Source organism: Cricetulus griseus, chromosome 6 (assembly GCF_003668045.3).
Source record: "Cricetulus griseus strain 17A/GY chromosome 6, alternate assembly CriGri-PICRH-1.0, whole genome shotgun sequence".
NCBI classification, from domain to species: domain Eukaryota; kingdom Metazoa; phylum Chordata; class Mammalia; order Rodentia; family Cricetidae; genus Cricetulus; species Cricetulus griseus.
In genome coordinates, this window is record NC_048599.1 from 50,834,348 (window position 1) to 50,852,670 (window position 18,323).

The 18,323-nt window shown below is 45.7% G+C and overlaps 1 protein-coding gene across 5 annotated transcripts in view; it reads left to right on the forward strand.

The window, feature by feature from the left end:
• Nphp1 (nephrocystin 1) overlaps positions 1-17,537 on the forward strand; it is a 47,089-nt gene extending 29,552 nt beyond the window's left edge. For 4 of the 5 annotated variants that reach the window (XM_027421861.2, XM_027421862.2, XM_027421863.2 and 1 more), the window contains exons 15-20: positions 1,440-1,516; positions 3,503-3,602; positions 9,326-9,438; positions 12,235-12,308; positions 15,477-15,521; positions 17,076-17,537. In XM_027421861.2, coding sequence (XP_027277662.1) covers positions 1,440-1,516; positions 3,503-3,602; positions 9,326-9,438; positions 12,235-12,308; positions 15,477-15,521; positions 17,076-17,348 — 682 coding nt within the window. In that variant the 3' untranslated portion in view covers positions 17,349-17,537. Of the gene's footprint in view, positions 1-1,439; positions 1,517-3,502; positions 3,603-9,325; positions 9,439-12,234; positions 12,405-15,476; positions 15,522-17,075 lie in introns of all 5 variants that reach the window. The other variant, XR_003486546.2, reaches the window with a different exon arrangement.
• Positions 17,538-18,323: the final 786 nt, after the last annotated feature.

An 18,323-nucleotide genomic window follows, 5' to 3' on the forward strand; every position in this document is an offset into this window, starting at 1 on the left:
GAAGGGGCCTTTTCATATTGATCTTAGTGTTTGAGGGAGCATGGGAAAAAAGGACACATTCAGAGGTCAGTGTTTTAAAAGCTGTTTGAACGGGCTGTCTGCTGACAACATTCAGTCTGTAGTCCTCATGGTGTTGCCGCACTCACCATGCTGAAAACAGTCTGGTGTTCTTCAGAGAAGGGGCGCACTGCTGAGTCTGCAGTCCTCTGCCTTCATAACAGGCAGCTCCCTGAAATTGCAGTGGTAACGGCAAACAAATTGAAGCTCTAAGAGCAAAAGCAGACTGGGCCAATACCTGTGTTCCACACACAAGGATGAGGGGATTGCTTCCCTGTCTCATAAACTAACAAGAAAGTTAATGATCTCATTTTTAAACTGGGGAAATAAAAGACCTAAGTCAAGGACTCGAGAAGTAAACTCACAGGAGGGATACAGGTGGGCAGACAGAGGGACAAACCGGTACTAGGATTCTGGATGGGAAGTTCTACCATCCAGAGCTCTGGGCCCAGCTGGCTGATTGTTCGGGTTCTTAACATCTCCAGGTCTCAGTTTCCTCCATCTTTAATCTGGAGATTATTTCCTGTCTCAGAGCCCCATGTGAGGATTACTTTGTACAACACTTCCCCCTGGCCTTCTCACCACTGGGCAGAGCTAAGAGTCCTGCCTCTGGTTGTCTGACATCACCTTGACATTTGTTTCCACTGGAGTGTTATGGGAACCCTGAATTCTTACACTTTAAAAAAAAGTTTATGTTATGCTTAGTATATATAAATTATATTGCAATATAGCTTAGGGTTCCATTGTGCTTAGTAGAGGAAATAGGAAATGTGCGTGTCCCCTTGGCAGAAGTGGAGTCACAGCTATTTTTAATCACCTCCAGTGAGTGTCGTGTGAAGGAAATTTGCAGAATGACATGAACACTTAGACTCTTGTTCATAAAGGCTGTGTGGGTGGATCCAGGTAAACTGCTCCGAGGAGCAGAGTGGGAATAACTTGTAACTCCTCTCTGCACATAAATTACATTTCCATAAAAGAGAAGCACATGGGACCCCAGGGGCAACAGCTCAGAGATACAGTGCTTACCTAGCAAGAGAGAGGGAGGGAAGCGGGGTAGAAGAATATAGTAGAAATTCATAATGACTTCACTGCGCATAATGACTCAGTACATTTGAGAAATACATGTCATTAACGTCAAATCATTTTAGTGATCAGAATCTTCCTCCTCTTCGTGTGGAAAACTATACTTTCTGCAGTTAGTGCTGAGGGGGACATCTGTCTGTTGAGATGCTACTCACGGAAGAGTCAGCACCTTGATTCTCACTTACCCATGAGTTGAATAAAGTGCCCATCAATACCTTTGTGCTGGAAAGTATTCCTGGCTGAGTCTAGTTCACAAATGCCCATGACATGTACTCATCATGTATGCTGTTGTTTTACAGAACATATGAACTCTTCTTGAATGGTGGCACTCCTTATGAAAAAGGTGTTGAAGTGGACCCTTCAGTGTCCAGAAGAGGTACAGCCTATGTGTAACCCTCTGTCAGGGGCTTTTGAGCACCACGACCCTGCCTTTAACAAGCAAGTTAAAGGGGGGGGGGGTGTTAATCTGGGTATACATTTCCACAGGGTTTAGTCTGTGGTCACTTGGCCCTGTTGCTTTGGGCCTCTGTTAGCAAAGAACATCACGGTAAAGTGTGTGGTGAAGTCTTTCACCCCATGATAGCGGGGAAACAAAGCAGAAGGGCAAGGGTCCCTATATCTCCTTCATAGCCACAGCCCCAGTGGCCTAAATGTGTCTCTGAAGGCCCCACCCCCCAAAAGTCCCATCACCTCTTCTTTACAGGTCTTTTTTTTTTTTTTTAAGGTGTATTTGTTTTACGTGTGTCTGAATGTGTGTCTCTGCATTTCATGCATGTTTGGTGCCTATGGAGGCCAGAAGAGCGTGTCATATGCCCTGGAACTGGAGTTACAGATGGTTGTGAGCCACCATGTAGGTGCTGGGAACTGAACCTGGGTCCTCTGCAAGAGCATCCAGTACTGTTAACCACTGAGCCATCTCTCCAGCACTCATAGGCCTTTGAGTGACATCTAAATCCAAACTGTTGAAAATGCAACTGTATCCTAAAGGGATAACACTTTCCATTTGGAATCACAGTCTTTAATGTGTCATCTATATGGGAATTACCCCATGTGTTTCTAAGTGTTTGTTTTTGTAAACACATCTGAAACTCTAAGGTAGGAAATTGTGAAGCGTGGGGACCCTGTCTCAGTTCCTTTTTACTGGACCTGGATTGATGCTTGGCTTAGTTAGGGTTCCTATTTATTGCTGCAAAGAGAGACTATGACCAGGACAACTCTTATATAGAACAACATTTAGTTGGAGCTGGCTTAGAGTTTAGAGGTTTAGTCCATTATCATCATGTCAGGAAGCATGGCAGCACGCAGGCAGACATGGTGCTGGAGAAAGAGCTGAGAGCTCTCCATCTTGATCTTCAGACAATAGGAAGTGAACTGTCACACTGGACATAGCTGAAGCCTAGGAGACCTCAAAGCCCACCCCCACAATGACGCACTTCCTCCAACAAGGTCACACCTACTCCAGCAAGGACACACCTAATAGTGTCACTCCCTTTGGGGGCCATTTTCTTTCAAACCACCACAGTAGTCCATTATGGAAGGAAGTCAAGACAGGACTCAAACAGGGCAGGAGCCGTGGAGGAGTGCTGCTTACTGGCTTGCTCCTTATGGCTTACTCAGCCTGCTTTCTTATAAAACCCAGGACCAGCAGCCCAGGGATGGTACCACTCACAATGGGCTGGACTCTCTTCCATCAATCACTAAATATGAAAATGCCATGCAGGCTTGCCTGCAGCCTGATTTTATAGAAGCATTTTCTCGCCTGAGGTTCCCATCTCTCAGATGACTCTAGCTTGGATCAAGTTGACATAAAAACTGCCAGTGTAATATGCGTGACAAATGTAGAATGAGTAGAAAAAGCTAACTCAAAGGATATTTGAGTGCATTCCAAGTTGCCCTCCAAAAGAAACTGAGTGAATACCATCTACCCAGCAGTGTGCTGGAGAAGCAGGAAAATGGACAATAAGACAGATACAGTCCTTTCTCATAGAGCGTGAGTCCAACAGACATGCAGTGCCTTGGCACTCCACCATCTTGGTCCTGATTTGGTGCTCCAGACCCTTGCCACTGCCGCACAGTGTGTGGTCCCACCTTTCAGAACAGACTGGGCTTTGGAGTCTGTGGATCTGCTGTGTCTATCTGGATCCAGGCAGGCTTTGTCAGCTCTCTTTCTTCATGTTACAGAGCACCTGTCACAGTAGCCTGTGAGGTGTCCTCTGGAGACACATAGGCATTCATGTCAAGACATGCTTGCAGAAGCTGGGCCTTCATGTAATCCAGCACCACTGGCTGCAGATTCTCATTGTTTGTTTAAATGAACACCATCCCAAACACTTAAACTGCCATACTCTTGATGTCTTCCTAGCACAGGGCAGTGTTTTCCGTCAGATGATAAGCATGCGGAGGCAGCCTCAACTGCTGGTAAAACTTCGGTCTCTGAACAGGAGGTCAAGGGCCGTGCTCAGGTGAGTGGCTGGTGTGGCCTCTCTTGGGGAATAATTGGGATGGGGGCTTCTTGGTTGACTTTTGTCAGTTGGTCTTTGTCTCTTTGCATACTCTGCCAAAATCCAGACAGGCCACAGAATAGTAATACACCTTAGATTGACCTCTCCAGTTAGCTCAAATGGTGGATGCAAGGCCCAGAGAAATGGCTCAGTGGCTAACAGCACTTGCTGCTCTTCCAGAGAACCTGGGTTTGTTTCCCAACAAACACCCATGTTGGGTAGCTTACAGACATCCATCACTCCCTCTCCAGGGAATCCAATGCCCTCTTCTGACCTCCATGGTCACCTGCACACATGTGATACATACATATACACACCTAAATTTTTAGATGATGGATACCATGCCAGATAATGTAGACACTCTTGAATAGATGGGGCTTACCCGTGTAGTCTTAGCCTAAGGATAGGACTCTCCTTCTTTTCCATGTCAGGTGTAGGTAGGCCTGGTTCCTGTGTAGTAAAATTACCTTGTTATCAAGCAGCTCTCAAATGTACATGATGATGTAATAGTCCCTGCAAGCAAGATGGAGAACATCTCATTCTTTCTTAAAAGGAAAAAAGTTCTCTCATGTAGTTAGGTTCCCCATCCCCAGCCTCAAGCAGCCACTCACATCTTCTTCCTTAGTGTGCCTGTGTTTCCCAAACCATCATGAATGGTACTTGTATAGACTTGGGATCTGGTTTCTTTCACTCGGTGAAATGCACTTGAGGCTCAGCCATGCTGTGGGTGTGTTGGTAACTTGATCTTTTTAATTCTAAATGGTGTTGTTCTTGGTAGATAGGCCACTTTTGGCTTATCCATTCTTTACCTGATGTTTCTAAATCTGATCAGAAGGAATAAAACTTGTCCAAATATTTGCATATAATATTTGCATACTGAGAATGTCTATATTTCTTATGGGTAAAAATACCTAGGAATGGAATCGCTCGCTCATACAGGATTGCTTTAACTTGATAAGAAGCTGCCAGACTGTTGTCCGTATGGCTGTGCCATTCACACTGTCACTAGCAAAGCATCAGTGTGTCAAGTACTGTGCATTCTTGACAGCACAGGTTCTCTGTTTGTTTTGGATGGCCCATTCTAAATGTGAGAAATGTTTGCCCCTTGCTTTAATTTGGATTTCCTCAGGGAGATTGATCTTACATGAGTGGCATCTCAGGTCTACCAATGCCTCCCTCACTGCCCTGTGGTCATTTAAGCATCTCTCCCAGGATCTCTTTGATGTCAGCCCTACAGAGCTTTAATGAGATTTAATAAAAGGAAGCATATAAAAGCAATTATCCCCTATTTCTAATGTGTGACACACCAAAACATAGTGGTGCTCTCTGTGTGTGCTAATATTATTTTATGCTAGATACATGTAAATGCAATTCCAGGATTTGTTCATATGAGCATTGTGTTAGCTGGGAAGGTCAGGGAATTGAAATAGGCTTTGAAGGGTTGAAGGGAAGGGACTGTGAGGCACACAGGGAACCAGGGGAAGGGAAGAAGGCATGTAAGGCAGAGCCTGCTGCATAGGACCTCCCTGCCTGGACCCGCTTACTGCTCACCAGTCAACAGGAAGTGGGGAAGAGGTTCCAGAAAGATAGCTCGGCAGGTCAGTGTGCTTGCCGCTGAGCCTGACCATCTGAGTTTGATCCCCAGGGTCCATGTGGTGGAAGGACAGAAACAACTCCTAAAGATCATCTTCTTCTCCTGCATACTATGGTGTGCACACACACACACACACACACACACACACACACACACACACAATAAGTGAATATCATTTTAAATTTTCAATGAAGTAGGGAAGTGGAAGAAGGATTGGTCTGCCCCTCGAACATGGCTGTTTTCAGTCCTGTGAGTCCAGACAGCCCTTGCTGTAGCCTCGTGCTGAAATGTGAGGTATACTTTACAGTTCAGTCTGTCAGCAACCATTAATAATGTGTTCGTGGATATTACTTACTCTTGGCTTTCTCTTTCTCTCCCTAGATATCCATAGAGCCTCTAATCCACCCTCCTGTTTGGCCAATCTTATTTGAAAAATTATTCCTTTTCAAAGTGAAGAAAACAAAAGCTCACAGTAGCAGCCTTCGTAAGAGAAAAGCCAAATCCCGTCTGTCATTCTCCCTCTTGCTGCTCCGCACAAATCCTGTTGTCATCATTTTCCCTCTTGCTACTCCCTACCACTCACCTGTGGCCAGACCTCCAGGGCTCATGACAGCTCCCAATGCTGCTTTCTTGGCTCCAGTTCTGCATCTCAGATACTCTTTACTGTCTCAGGATCAAACTGGCCTGTGTGGCACAGAGGTCAGGAAGGCAGCCATCTGTCTGAAGCACTAAACACTGCCCCATGTTGTAGGGTCATGGGCAAAAGTCCTTAGTCCCTGCCCCCAGAGGTCAGGGGCCCACCGAGGGGTGTAAAATGCAGCTCACAATAGGCATGAAAATGGATATGTGACATGATTTCCAAGTAGAGTCTTCCTGCTTGTGTCTTCTTGTGCTTCTCAGGGACTTCACTCCTGCTGTCCCCAGCCTCTCCTGCCTGTCTGCTGTGTGTACTTTTCTTTTAGCCCCACAGACTTGAGCTGTATCTTGAAATTGCCACTCTACTTTGAGCACCCTGTCGGTGTGATTCAAGCACTGGCTGGCTCTCATGGAAACCAGGCCATGGACTTTCTAGGGCCAGAGGCTTATGAGCCTCGAGACCTGTGCTCTGGGTTCAAGGTGAGAGGCTGGGCACCAGCAGCGAGCTTTACACACACTTCTCTGAGCTTCCACCCCAGGGTTGTGAAGACAGGCAGGCCTATCCTGGTCAGCATCCTTACTTCCCTGACAAGCCACTCTCCACGGGTTCCAGAAGGGTGGTGACACCACACACATTATTCTCCTCCCTTTCAAAGGTATATCCCATATCTAACCCATTTCCCCTGCTAACCAGCTTCACCCATGTTTAACTAGTTCTGCTCAGTGCTGAGAGATGCTTAATGGGACTCTTTCCACTATGCCAAGGAGCTCACAACAGTGGAGCTCACACAGTGGAGCTCACACAGTGGAGGCACTCGGCCACTGGCGAGAAGCCCAGCCTGAAGTTTTCATTGGCGCCCATTTTCACCCAAGACCCAGCTCCAGCGTGCTTGTAGCCTCTCACACATCCAGCGTTCTTGCATTTGCCCTAGGTGTCATTTGTCTATCAGAAGACATGAAAATACAAAGTGTAGATCCGCCTCTTTTGGTTTGTCTGAGACAGGGTTTCTCCGTGTAACCCTGGCTGTCCTAGAACTGTAGACCAGGCTGGCCTTGAGCTCAGATTCTCCCATCTCTGCCTCCCAAGTGCTGGGATTAAAAGCATGTGCTGCCGCCACCCAGCTAAGCCCCACCTCTTGAACCAGTTTCTTTGAATAAGGAAGGGCCCTGCCCCCTGGGTCCCCAGCCCCAGTTTATGGTAAGCCTGTTGCCTGACGTAAGTCCATGTTCAACTCCATCAACACTTGTTCCATTTTCTTTCTTTCTCTTTGTTTTTTCCCATGAGATAGGGTCTCTCTACTATGTATCTCTGAATTGTCCCTGCAACTTACTGTGTAGGACACACTGGACTTGAACTCACAGAGATCCACCTGCCTCTGCCTCCCGAATGCTGACATTAAAACATTGGACCACCCCCACCCCCACCCCACTCCCACCCCCACTTAGAGCCATTTTCCAAAAGGGTCTAACTAGATGCAGTTGACCAAAGGCATACTTGTGAGGTCCTGAGGAGAAAGAGTTCTGAGTTTGGGCTCTTGGGGGTTCTGCATATCAGGAAACATTGGCCCAGAGCAGTTGTCTGTATAAATTCCTACGGAGTTACTTTCCTTGTCTGTTTGATGCATTCCCATCCCTTCTCTTACTTACAGTTTACTCTTGTTAAAAGTGCAGTAAGAATGTTCCTGCTGGACCCATTCATTGCATTTCCAGCACTCTGTTCCTGTGTGCTCATCTCCAGGTGGAGTTAGAGTAAAGCCTGTTTTCACTTCTTTGACTCAGCCGTTAGTATCTTAGAAGTTTCTGGTCATCTTAGGTTTGGAAAAAAAGAGAAAATTTCTAAGAAAAAAAAAATGAGATAGCATTGCCTCAAGCAGAAGCGAGGTGGGAGGAAAGGAGTGCCCACACTAAGGCGGTACTCACGCCTTCCGGACAGATGGAGCAGACAGGTCTGTAGGAGAAAGGGGGGCGGGCAATAGAAGGAAGGAAGGGTCCACCCCTTCCCCTGGCAAAATCAGTGACAGGTCTTCAGCCCTGTCTTGGCACGCCATGGAGCACTGCCCACAGAGGCCACAGCCAGATGGAGAATACCCGTAGGAGTCACAACATGAACGTATAGGGTATGGTGTCATTGGGACACTGTAAGTGGTCCTTGGCATTCAATCCATGAAATCTAGCTTTAATTATAACAAATCAGTATTTTGGCATCCTCGGTGAACCAAATAGTGCATATGACTATGGTAAGACACCCTAGGAATGCAGGAATAGGGAGTGGTCTGGGGGGGGTGCTCATCTTCATTCCATGAAGCTAGTTACCTGTGGACTCCTTTGCTCCTGCACACCAGCCCATTGGCCACACCCATTCCCTTCTAAAATTTACTAGATATTAAAATAAAGGATTGATCATAAGAATTGAGACAACCTTTGTAACCTTTGAATTATGTTTTTCTGGAGTCTAAAACAAGCCTCTTGTAGATAACATGTGGCTGGACTTATCTTTTTAAATTCTTTCTTCCAATCTATACATTTTGATTGGGGAGTTTTGATCCACTTATATTTAATATAGTTGCCTATGGAGAGTGCAATCATTTTGGCACTTTTGTTACTTATTTTCTATGTGTCTTGTAGCTTTTTTTCGTATTGTTTTTCTTTCTTGTTTAAATGATTTTTTTGGCACTGATACTTTTCCCCTTCCTTTGGTATATAGTCTGTAGATTGTGTATTTGTGTGTGTGTGTGTGTGTGTGTGTGTGTATACCATGGAGATCTTTTACATATTACATCCCAAAGTTATAATAATCTATTTTAAACTGATACCATCTAAACTTCAATATTAAATTGTTTTTTAAGCCCTTGCTTAATATACTAGACAGTATATTAAATGCTACACTTCATTTTAATTCTTTCAGTAACCTGAAATTCGGGTATTACTCTTGGCATCCTACAAATAAAAAAAACAAAAGCATATGGAGAGTGATTAATTAATCCCTCGTCTGACTGGTAGGAAGTAGCAAAGTCAGGACTCAGTTCAGATCTGTCACACCTCCTGTGTCCCACCCAGCCCATGAATAGTCTGAACTGGCATTTCCTCTTCTTCCACCACACCAGGCTTGGCAGCAACATGTTTTTGTTCAAGCTTGTAGCTCACTAGTCCCTTTCCAAAACAACGCATTAATGACTTTCCTTTTTACTTGACATTTAAACATGGGTGTGTGGGCTAGCATGGAAGCACAGGCATGCAGCACAGTGCTGAGACATAAAAACACACATCTGAGGGCCACTTATCTCTGGTTCAAAGTGCCCAAGTTGTGATGTAAGTTTTCCTTTAAACTGTAAGATCTTTTTTCCCCAATAATAAAGTAAAACTTGGAATTGTTCATTCAAGTAATATATGGAAGAAAAATCCAGGATGTTGGATTGAAGGGGTCTGTTAATGAATGCCTATCTTCTCCTGTTAGTCTGCTGCCAGAAACCTTGGTGGGGAGTATGTGCTCCGCTCACTTACTGATATTTTACCGACAAATTCTTGGAGATGTGCTCCTGAGAGACAGGACAAATCTGCAAAGTGCTGGTAAGTTTGGGCTGTTTCCTGTGTGTTAATGTTGCAACCTTGAAGGATGTGTTCTGTGCCAGCCTCTATCTCCTGCCTACTGATATGGCACATGGACTAAGACATTAAATAGCACTGGAGTCAACACATGACTTAGGAACAGCTTTGTGAGCTCTCATGTATTCTGTTCTTTCCCATTTCTTTTCCATTCTGGGGCTTCAAGATCCTGAGCCTATGTAGAAACAGTTTCCTTTTGGGCCTTGGAGTCGCCTATTTTCTCCTGTGACCTATGTATGTCATCTTTTCAGGAAGAAGCCACAATCATACCAAATAGCTGTTCTTAAAATAGTGAAGTGTGTCCATCTATCAGTTACAAGTCAGTAAATCAGATAGCGCTCTAGTTACTATGCACTATTTTTTTAATTTTTATTTATTTATTTACTATGTATAGTGTTCTGCCTACATGTATACCTACTGCAGGCCAGAAGAGGGCACCAGATCTCATTACAGATGGTTGTGAGCCACCATGTGGTTGCTGGGAATTGAACTCAGGACCTCTGGAAGAGCAGCCAGTGCTTTTATCCTCTGAGCCATCTCTCCAGCCCACTATGCACTATTTTTATTCTTGGTATTTCTCTTTAAGTTAATTTTATGTATGCATAGTGTATGTGCAAGGGTACATGTGCACATGAATGCACATGCATGTGGCCGTCCAAGCTTAGTGTTGGGCATCTCCGTCCATCACTCTCTACTGTGTTCACTGAGGGAGGCCTCTCAGCTCAGCCCAGAGCTCTCCCATACAACTTGACTGGCTAGCTCTAGGATCCACTCTCTCTACTGGAATATAGGTAGGCTGTTACACTCAACTGACATTTGCATGGGTATACACGGGGGAGTCCTAACTCCAGCCCTCACATTTGTATAGCACGTGATTCAACCATTCAACCATCCCCTCATTGCTTGTTGTTTGTTTTGGGATCGAAACTTTTTCCAAGTAAAATATTAAAAAAATAATTTTAATGGGCTCTCAAAGTCCCTTCTTACACTAGGGATAAATACTGATCCACTACCATAGGCCCCATAGAGTGCTGAGGTCTCCTCATGGATGTCCACGTTCAGGGGTCTGGATGCTCCCTCAGCCTGGACACATGGGGGAGGGCCTAGGCCCTGTCCAGGATGATATGACAGACTTTGGGGAATCCCCATGGAGGGCCTTACCCTCCCTGGGGAAGAGAGAGGGTATGAGGTAGGAGGTTGGGGAGGTTGGGGGAGGGGAGGGAGAGGGAGAAGGTATTGACATGTGAAGCAAGCTTGCTTCTAATTTGAACTAATAGAAATAATAAAATAAAATAAATAATTTTAAAAATCAACCAACTGCCATACTATCTCAGAGGAGTGCATATGCTATAAGAACTTAGCCCTAAGGTAAAACATCTTAATTCTTTTGTGTTTCACCCAAACTCCAGAAATCAATAAGTGTCCAGATACCTGCTGCCTGCTGGGTATATGATGTTGTGCTGTTGTGGGGTGAATGAGAACAGTGTGGTTGTACCCACCCTAATGGAACAACCAGGTTTAAAGTAAAATAGCACGAGTACGCCCTTCAGCCTTTTAGAATAATTAGTCATCAGGAAAATACACAGAGGGAACATGCCCCAAGAAGACCTGAATTAATATGTAGCAAGAAGAAAGGCTTCTATGAACAGATAATATCAAAGATGAAACCCAAGCAAGGGGTTAGATCCACGGGGAGATGTGAGAGAAGCATTCCCGATTAGAGTAACCGATGTGCCTGGAGATCCAAGGCAAGGAAACCCATCTGTGCTGGCAAGATTGACGTTGAGGTCAGCCAGGCATGGACGGAGCAGATGGAGCAGGACAGCCCAGTGATGCCTCACTCTGTGGTCAATTGTGTTCCTGTTAGAAAGGGGTCTACACCAGAGTCCTGCCCCAGTAATGTACAACAGAGCCGAAAGCTGCACAGAAATGTCCAAAGGAATATTTGTAACTCCAAGGAGTGACACTTGAGCTTTACCCATCACTTGCCCTTGGGTTTAACAACTAGGAACCTTCCCTAGCATCACTGCTCAAGAGCAGGCTCACTGGCTGTTCCTGGAGACAGGGAGGTTCTTCTGTCCAGGGTTCTTTGCTGAGGCACAGGATTGTGGAATATATTGCACTTGGCATTTCAGAAACAAATGCTACTGTTTAAAATGTGTCTCTTTAAAAATTCGTGTGTTGGGCTGGAGAGATGGCTCAGTGGTTAAGAGCACTGACTATTCTTTGAGATGACCCTAGTTCAATTCCCAGCACCCACATGGCAGTTCACAACTGTCTGTAATTCCAGTTCCAGAGGACCCAACACCCATGGCAAAACACCAATGCACATAAAATTACAAAAATAAATAAATTAAATAAATTTTTAAAAATTCGTGTGTTGCCTCTGTGATGGTATTAAGAGGAAGGGTCTTTGAGAGGTAATCAGGGCAAGAGCCCTGCTCATGACCCTGTGAATGGGCTTAGGCGTCTTTGTAGAAGGGCTAGACACAGGGAATCCTAACTGCCCTTCTGCCTTCTTCCACAACAGAAGACACAGTGTAGCCACCCTCATTGGACACCTCATTTCAGAACTTCCTAGGATCAGATGTAGAGACACATCGAGATTAAAGGGGATAGCTTTGAGCCTCTGAAGCCTCCTGGAGGTCAAAGGGTGTAAAAAAAGTGTTACCAGCAAATAATTAGCATTTTAACCTGGATATACTGAGATATATAGTAAAATCAGAATGAAGTTTGAATTCTTCCTGTTGTGTGTTTCAGATTTAATTAGTCATCCAGTGCTGGCCACCTTCCCTATGCTCCTGGAGCAGCCGGACGTGATGGATGCTCTCAGGGTGGGTACCATATACCATGATGAAACCTGCTGTAGCCTGGTATTTCCCAGTCCCTCTTCATTGTCAAGCTGACTCAGCTTCATCCGTCCAAGCATGGTGAATATTACTCCCCAGGGGCGACCTTCCTGATGCAGTGGCCGTGGGGGACTGCTGAGTTCAGCACTGTACTTTCCTGCCTGGTATATTCTTCCATGTGAGATGCCCAAGAGGGTGCTCTAAGAGCAAAACTCCAGAACAGTCTGTGGTCAGTCAGCTGAGCTTTCAGGAGAGTCAGGGCATACATAGCATTCTTTAATTGAATTTGGCACACTGGATATTCGGCAGCTGGGTATTAAAGTGAACAGTTTGAAATCTCCAGTTTTCACAGCCGGGCATTGGTGGCGCACACCTTTAATCCCAGCATTCGGGAGGCAGAGGCAGGCGGATCTCTGTGAGTTCGAGACCAGCCTGGTCTACAAGAGCTAGTTCCAGGACAGCCTCCAAAGCCACAGAGAAACCCTGTCTCGAAAACCCTGTCTCCAGTTTTCAGCTGAATTTGAATTTCCAAAACCACTGTTTTATGTGTCTCAACCTGAAAGTTTTAGGGTCAACAAAGAGAGAAGCCTTGTGATGGTGCAAGGCTCATACACAGATAACACAGTAGGTGCCATCGCCAAGTTTGTTTTGGAGGCCTCAGATTTAATGAAAGCAACAAATGACAATAAGAACTCTGTCTCGTTAAAGATCCTTAGGTGAGAGGGACCTGACAAAAGGTTAGGGCTGCAGTTTGACCTGCTGACAGGGATGATGCCACAGGTGTGGGGAGATCAGCAGAAACCTTTTGAGGCAGATTGGATCCAGGTTGGTGTGATGTATGTGGAGGGGCCATAGATAGCCAAGACCAGAGGCTGCTTGTGGAGAGCAAGGGAGTGATGGGCGACCAGGACTTTTCACTGAGGGATGATTCTTCCGGCAGTCCAGAGAGGCAGAACGGCACTCCTGAACCAGCTGAAAAGGAATACAACTGTATACAAGATATGGTTATTGATGGTATATTATAAATGACAACGATGAAAACAACTCACACTTGTAATCGATAACCAGATTAGCACTCCGAGCAGCCCAGTCTCAGACACACTCCGAGACCTGGCATGAACCCCAAAAGACAGCAAGAGCCTCCTCCTTAGTCCCTTTTATCCCATCCCTTCTGCGTACCTGTGACCACACCCAAATGGGGCTACAGGTAGGTGGAGATACTCCCTACAACCGTGGCCATGTCAGTTGAAAATGCTGCAGTCATATCATGAGGCAGAGAGGCATAGGCTCCCTTTGTAGGTTCTTTGTCTTTAGGTAAAAGAGTTTTAAAACAGACCCGGAAGGAAACTTGAGGACAGATTGATGGGGGTTTGTTCATGAAATAAGCTGTATCCAGTGCTCTTGGACACAGCTTTCTTGAAGAACATAGCAGATCTCCCAGAGGGAAGCCATGGCCCAGTTATAATCCCATCTCATGGCACAGCCTTTAGAACAGTGGGGCTTTTCTGGTTGAAGATGTCTCTGCTGGCTTGAAACAGCAGAACAAGAATATTTTCTTATTGGAGTCTGAGAGACCAAACAACAGGACCAGCAAACTGAGGTCTTGGCCAATGCAGGAGGAGGGAGTTGGAAGAGGGAAAGGTCCAGGCGTGCATTCCAAGTCCGAGGTCAAGAAAGCAGGCAGGCTTCACAATGGAGGTCTGAGAAGGGTGTCTTTAGAAAAGGTTTTTCCCTCACTCCTGGTGGCCGTCCAGCAAGACTCCATTCCATAGCCACCCAAGGGTGAAGGCGATAAAGGCCCTCTTCTCTTCTCGAGTCACCTGGAATGAGGTGGCTCTTTTGCTGTTTGCCCCTCAGGAAAAGGCAAACATTGACCTTAGGATTTCCACTATCTTTGCTTCAAGAGCCTGATCACTTCTGCTCACATTTCATTGGCCAGAACCAGCCATGTGATCTTCTTAGGCTTCAGTTTGATTCAGAAGGAAGGGATTGGGTCTTGGTGAGGTGGCAGTGACCCCCCACACATGTGGCTTTCTATCCCCACCAAGTTCTTTTGTGTGAAATCCTGCACTACTTTCTGTGGACTAAAAGCTAAGGTGGAGTCTTCCTACCTGACTGACAAACAATTGGCAATTTTCCAGATTAAGTTACTAAATGGTGTTCACAATGAGCCATATTGTCTTTTAAGATTTACATTTGAAGTATGTGAGTCTCCCTACTTTGCTTAGCTGAGTTCAGTTTGTGATTAGTGTTTTAATAATAATGACACCTGGCCTGCTGTAAAATGCTGTGGCCTTGGAAGTGTTCTCTCAACCCAGAGGCACGTAGGTACAACTTACTTGGGTAGGATGTCACAGTCCCAGGAGTCAGTAATAACCCTGAACATACCAAGACTTCATGGTCAACCCATCAGCACATCCTTTCTCCAGGGGGTGAAGTAGGGGGCCCCTGTCTCAGCACCATGTAACCATAGGCACTAGGGCCTGCCCTGCCCAGGAAGGGCTGATGCTTTCAGGTTACCTGTAGAGTTAGGTACCAATAGGTAGTTACCTACAAATATATACATAATCAGCCCTGGACAGACAGCCTGGAGGCTGGGCACATTACCTCAGCCTTACAGACTGCCAGGGACTTGCTTTGCCAAGGTCTTCAGTTCATCCCTGTGTGGGACCCATTATCTCCGGCTTCTCTATTTAAAGAAGCTTTTTGTGAAGCCTGTGGACAGGCTGGGAATGTTTACTTGCAAATTGACTTGTCTGTCACATCCTATCCCTTGTCACCAGTATGTCAGGCAGTGTCTCTGGCTTGGGGTACTTGTCAGGGCTTCTTATTTTTGTTGCTGTCTCACCTTGGAAGCTCATGACTTCTAGGCATTGTGTGTGGTTGGCACAGGCATTTGCTTTACCCATTCTTTTTGTAAGTTGGTTTTGCCTTATAATAACCACAGGTTTCTGAGGTGTCCTTTACCGAAGTGCCTGCCTGCCCTCCCTGTCAGGCTGGTTCTGAATTGCTGGCAATAGATGCCATTGACAGTGTCACTGTGCAGCAATCCTGACCCTGCCTGTAACTTTAACTACAGGGTGAAGTTGCAGAAGGTGCTGCCAGGACTTGTGAGTGTTCTGACTAATACAGTATTTCTGTTTTCATCTTCAGAGTTCGTGGGCCGAGAAAGAAAGCACACTAAAACGATCAGAAAAGGTAACAATTTTCACACTGACCTCAAAACTGATTTCCCACACTTTGTAACAAGGTGGTAGGATGCACTAAATGGAATGCCTGACTCGGGCTTATGCCGCTACAGAAACATGGTCTAGCCAGGCAAGCCTGGCCTTGACCAGCAAGGTGGGATGTTGCTGCCAGAATCCACTAAACAGGAAGTTCAACAGGCGTTTTCTGTTTAGGACCAGGTAGTGACTTTAGACAGGCTTTGTAAGGCTCATTGTCCCTCCCACAGTGAGACTACTGTCATCGAGAAAAAGCAGCCCTGGACAGTGTGGGGAAGCACAGAGCTCTGTGTTTCTACAGACTTTGCTTACAAAAGCAGGCAACAGCACATTTAGCCCACGGTTGTCTACTTCTAGCAGGTGTACCCAGCCCATATGCCACGTGTGCCCTGGGATAGCTATGGATGTGCTCAAACACAAAATACACAATATTTTCTTTTGAATTCTTTGCATGGTTTTCAAGAGTTAACTTTGTAGATGACACATTCTATCCCAATGTCAGAAGGCTGGATACACCTCAAAGTGTCAATTGCTTTCAAGAATTGTAAGGGGGGTGGAGAACAAAAAAAAAGGAAAAAAGCCTAAACCTTGGGGCAGGAGCAGGAATTACAGCCCTTGTGTCTTTACCTGAGCTTCCACACAGCCGTAACACTGCACTTTACCCAATCTAGAACAGCAGTGAATGAGGTGCTGCCCCACACAAATGGTGTGCACGGGTGCTCCATGTGAGCATTGGCTGTGTGCAGAGCCCTCTGCGCTCAGCGGCAGTGTGGTGCTCTGAGGTCCCCAGCCTGTGAGCTCCAGGCCAGGTGGGTCCTCTCACTGTCTGGGGAGGGTCTGAGCCCCAGGACTGATGAACCCTCACTCCTCCCCAGTAGTCTCCTCCTGCTTGGGCCTCTTTTCTCCAGATCCCACAGAATGTTTGCCAATTCTCTTCTTTGTTTTGCTTCTGAGTTAAGGTCTTACTGTCCAGGACCTGGCTGGCCTAGATCTTGTTAAGTAGGCCTGATTGGCCTTGAACTCACAAAAATCTACCTGCCTCTGCCTCCTGAGTGCTGGGATTAAAGGTGTGTGCCACCATGCCCAGCCCCATTTCTTTCTGACATTGAGACAGTTATTTCTGGCATATCAGAACAGCTAAGTCTACATAGACACCTTGCATTGTGGTGTGTGTGTGTGTGTGTGTGTGTGTGTGTGTGTGAGAGAGAGAGAGAGAGAGAGAGAGAGAGAGAGAGAGAGAGAGCAGAGTAGATTGAAACACGTTGGTCTCCTTGGCCATGTGACATGTGGCATTCTCAGTGGCACTTAGGAGGCACCCTGGTCTCTCAGAGCCTCTGCAGAGTTCTTGCAGAGAATCGCTAAGCTCTTCTCCACAGTGACTCTCACTCCCACCAGCTCAGAGCCCATTCCCTGCTAGGTCCTCTATCCTACTCCTGGATGGCTTTTAGGGGACAGCTCACAGGATTTTGTACTTAGCGAGCAATGATGCCAGTCTGTTCATAGTTCCTTTGTGGTGATGTTTTCCCAGAGAGACAGAGAGCTCCTGAAGGCCGAGTTCCTCCTGGTCTACCATGACTGTGTGCTCCCTCTCCTGCATTCCACACTGCTGCCCCCGTTCAGATGGGCGGAAGAAGAGACCGAGGCTGCTCGATGGAAAGCCATTGCTGACTTCCTCAAGCAGAGCAGAGAGAATGAGGGTTCCCTGAAGGCTCTGCTGTCACCAGATGGGGTTCATGAACCATTTGACCTTTCAGAGCAGACCTACGACTTCTTGGGAGAAATAAGAAAGAACTCAGCCTGACAGTGGCCATGGCTCCTGCTTCCCACTGGACCTCACAAACTCCCATGATGACTTGGCTCAAATAATAGAACCAAAAGAAATGGACTGGTTAGAACTTAGGTCGTTTTCTTTTGTGTGCAAATTATATTTTCAAAGAAATATCTAATAATTTTATTGTATGTAAAGCAATAAAATAAATTTTATAAGGAATATTGTTATATGTAAGTTTGAATTACTTTTTTCAAAACACTAAAGTATTAAGCTGAAGTACAGATGTCTGTGAAAGCAAAGTTTTTATCAAAGGCTAAATTTGTGATTATTCAAGAAAGTGAAAATATAATCCACCAACTGGGAGGAAATATTTCCAAGTCATAAGACTGATAAAAGTTTAGGGTCCGCTGGGCGTTGGTGGCGCACTCCTTTAATCCCAGCACTCGGGAGGCAGAGGCAGGCGGATCTCTGTGAGTTTGAGGCCAGCCTGGTCTCCAGAGCAAGTGCCAGGATAAGCTCCAAAGCTACACAGAGAAACCCTGTCTCGAAAAACCAAAAAAAAAAAAAAAAAAATTAAAAGTTTAGTGTCCAAGGGTGGGGCTCGGTGGTAGACTGCTTGTCTAGTACATGGCAGGCTCTGGGCTCCAACCCCAACACTGCAAAGACAAACATTCTAATATGCAGAATATATAAACTGCTGGATATTGCTAGTGATATGTATAGGTTCATTTGAGAAATTGTGTTATTTAATTAGTCTGACATTTGGGTTGATTTACCCCAGATTGGAACAAATGCAGAGTCCTTGTCTAAAATGTCTTCTGTCAAAAAAAAAATTATTATCCACATTGAAGAGTGGTTCTGACATGGTTTTTCATGGAACACCCAGGTCTTAGTCCATTTCAGATAAACTCACAAGTGCTGCAAAATGTCTCAAACCTTTATCACTAGTGATAATAGTACCAGGCATTACTCGGGTGCCTAGTTGTGCTGCCGGGTAACTTGGTT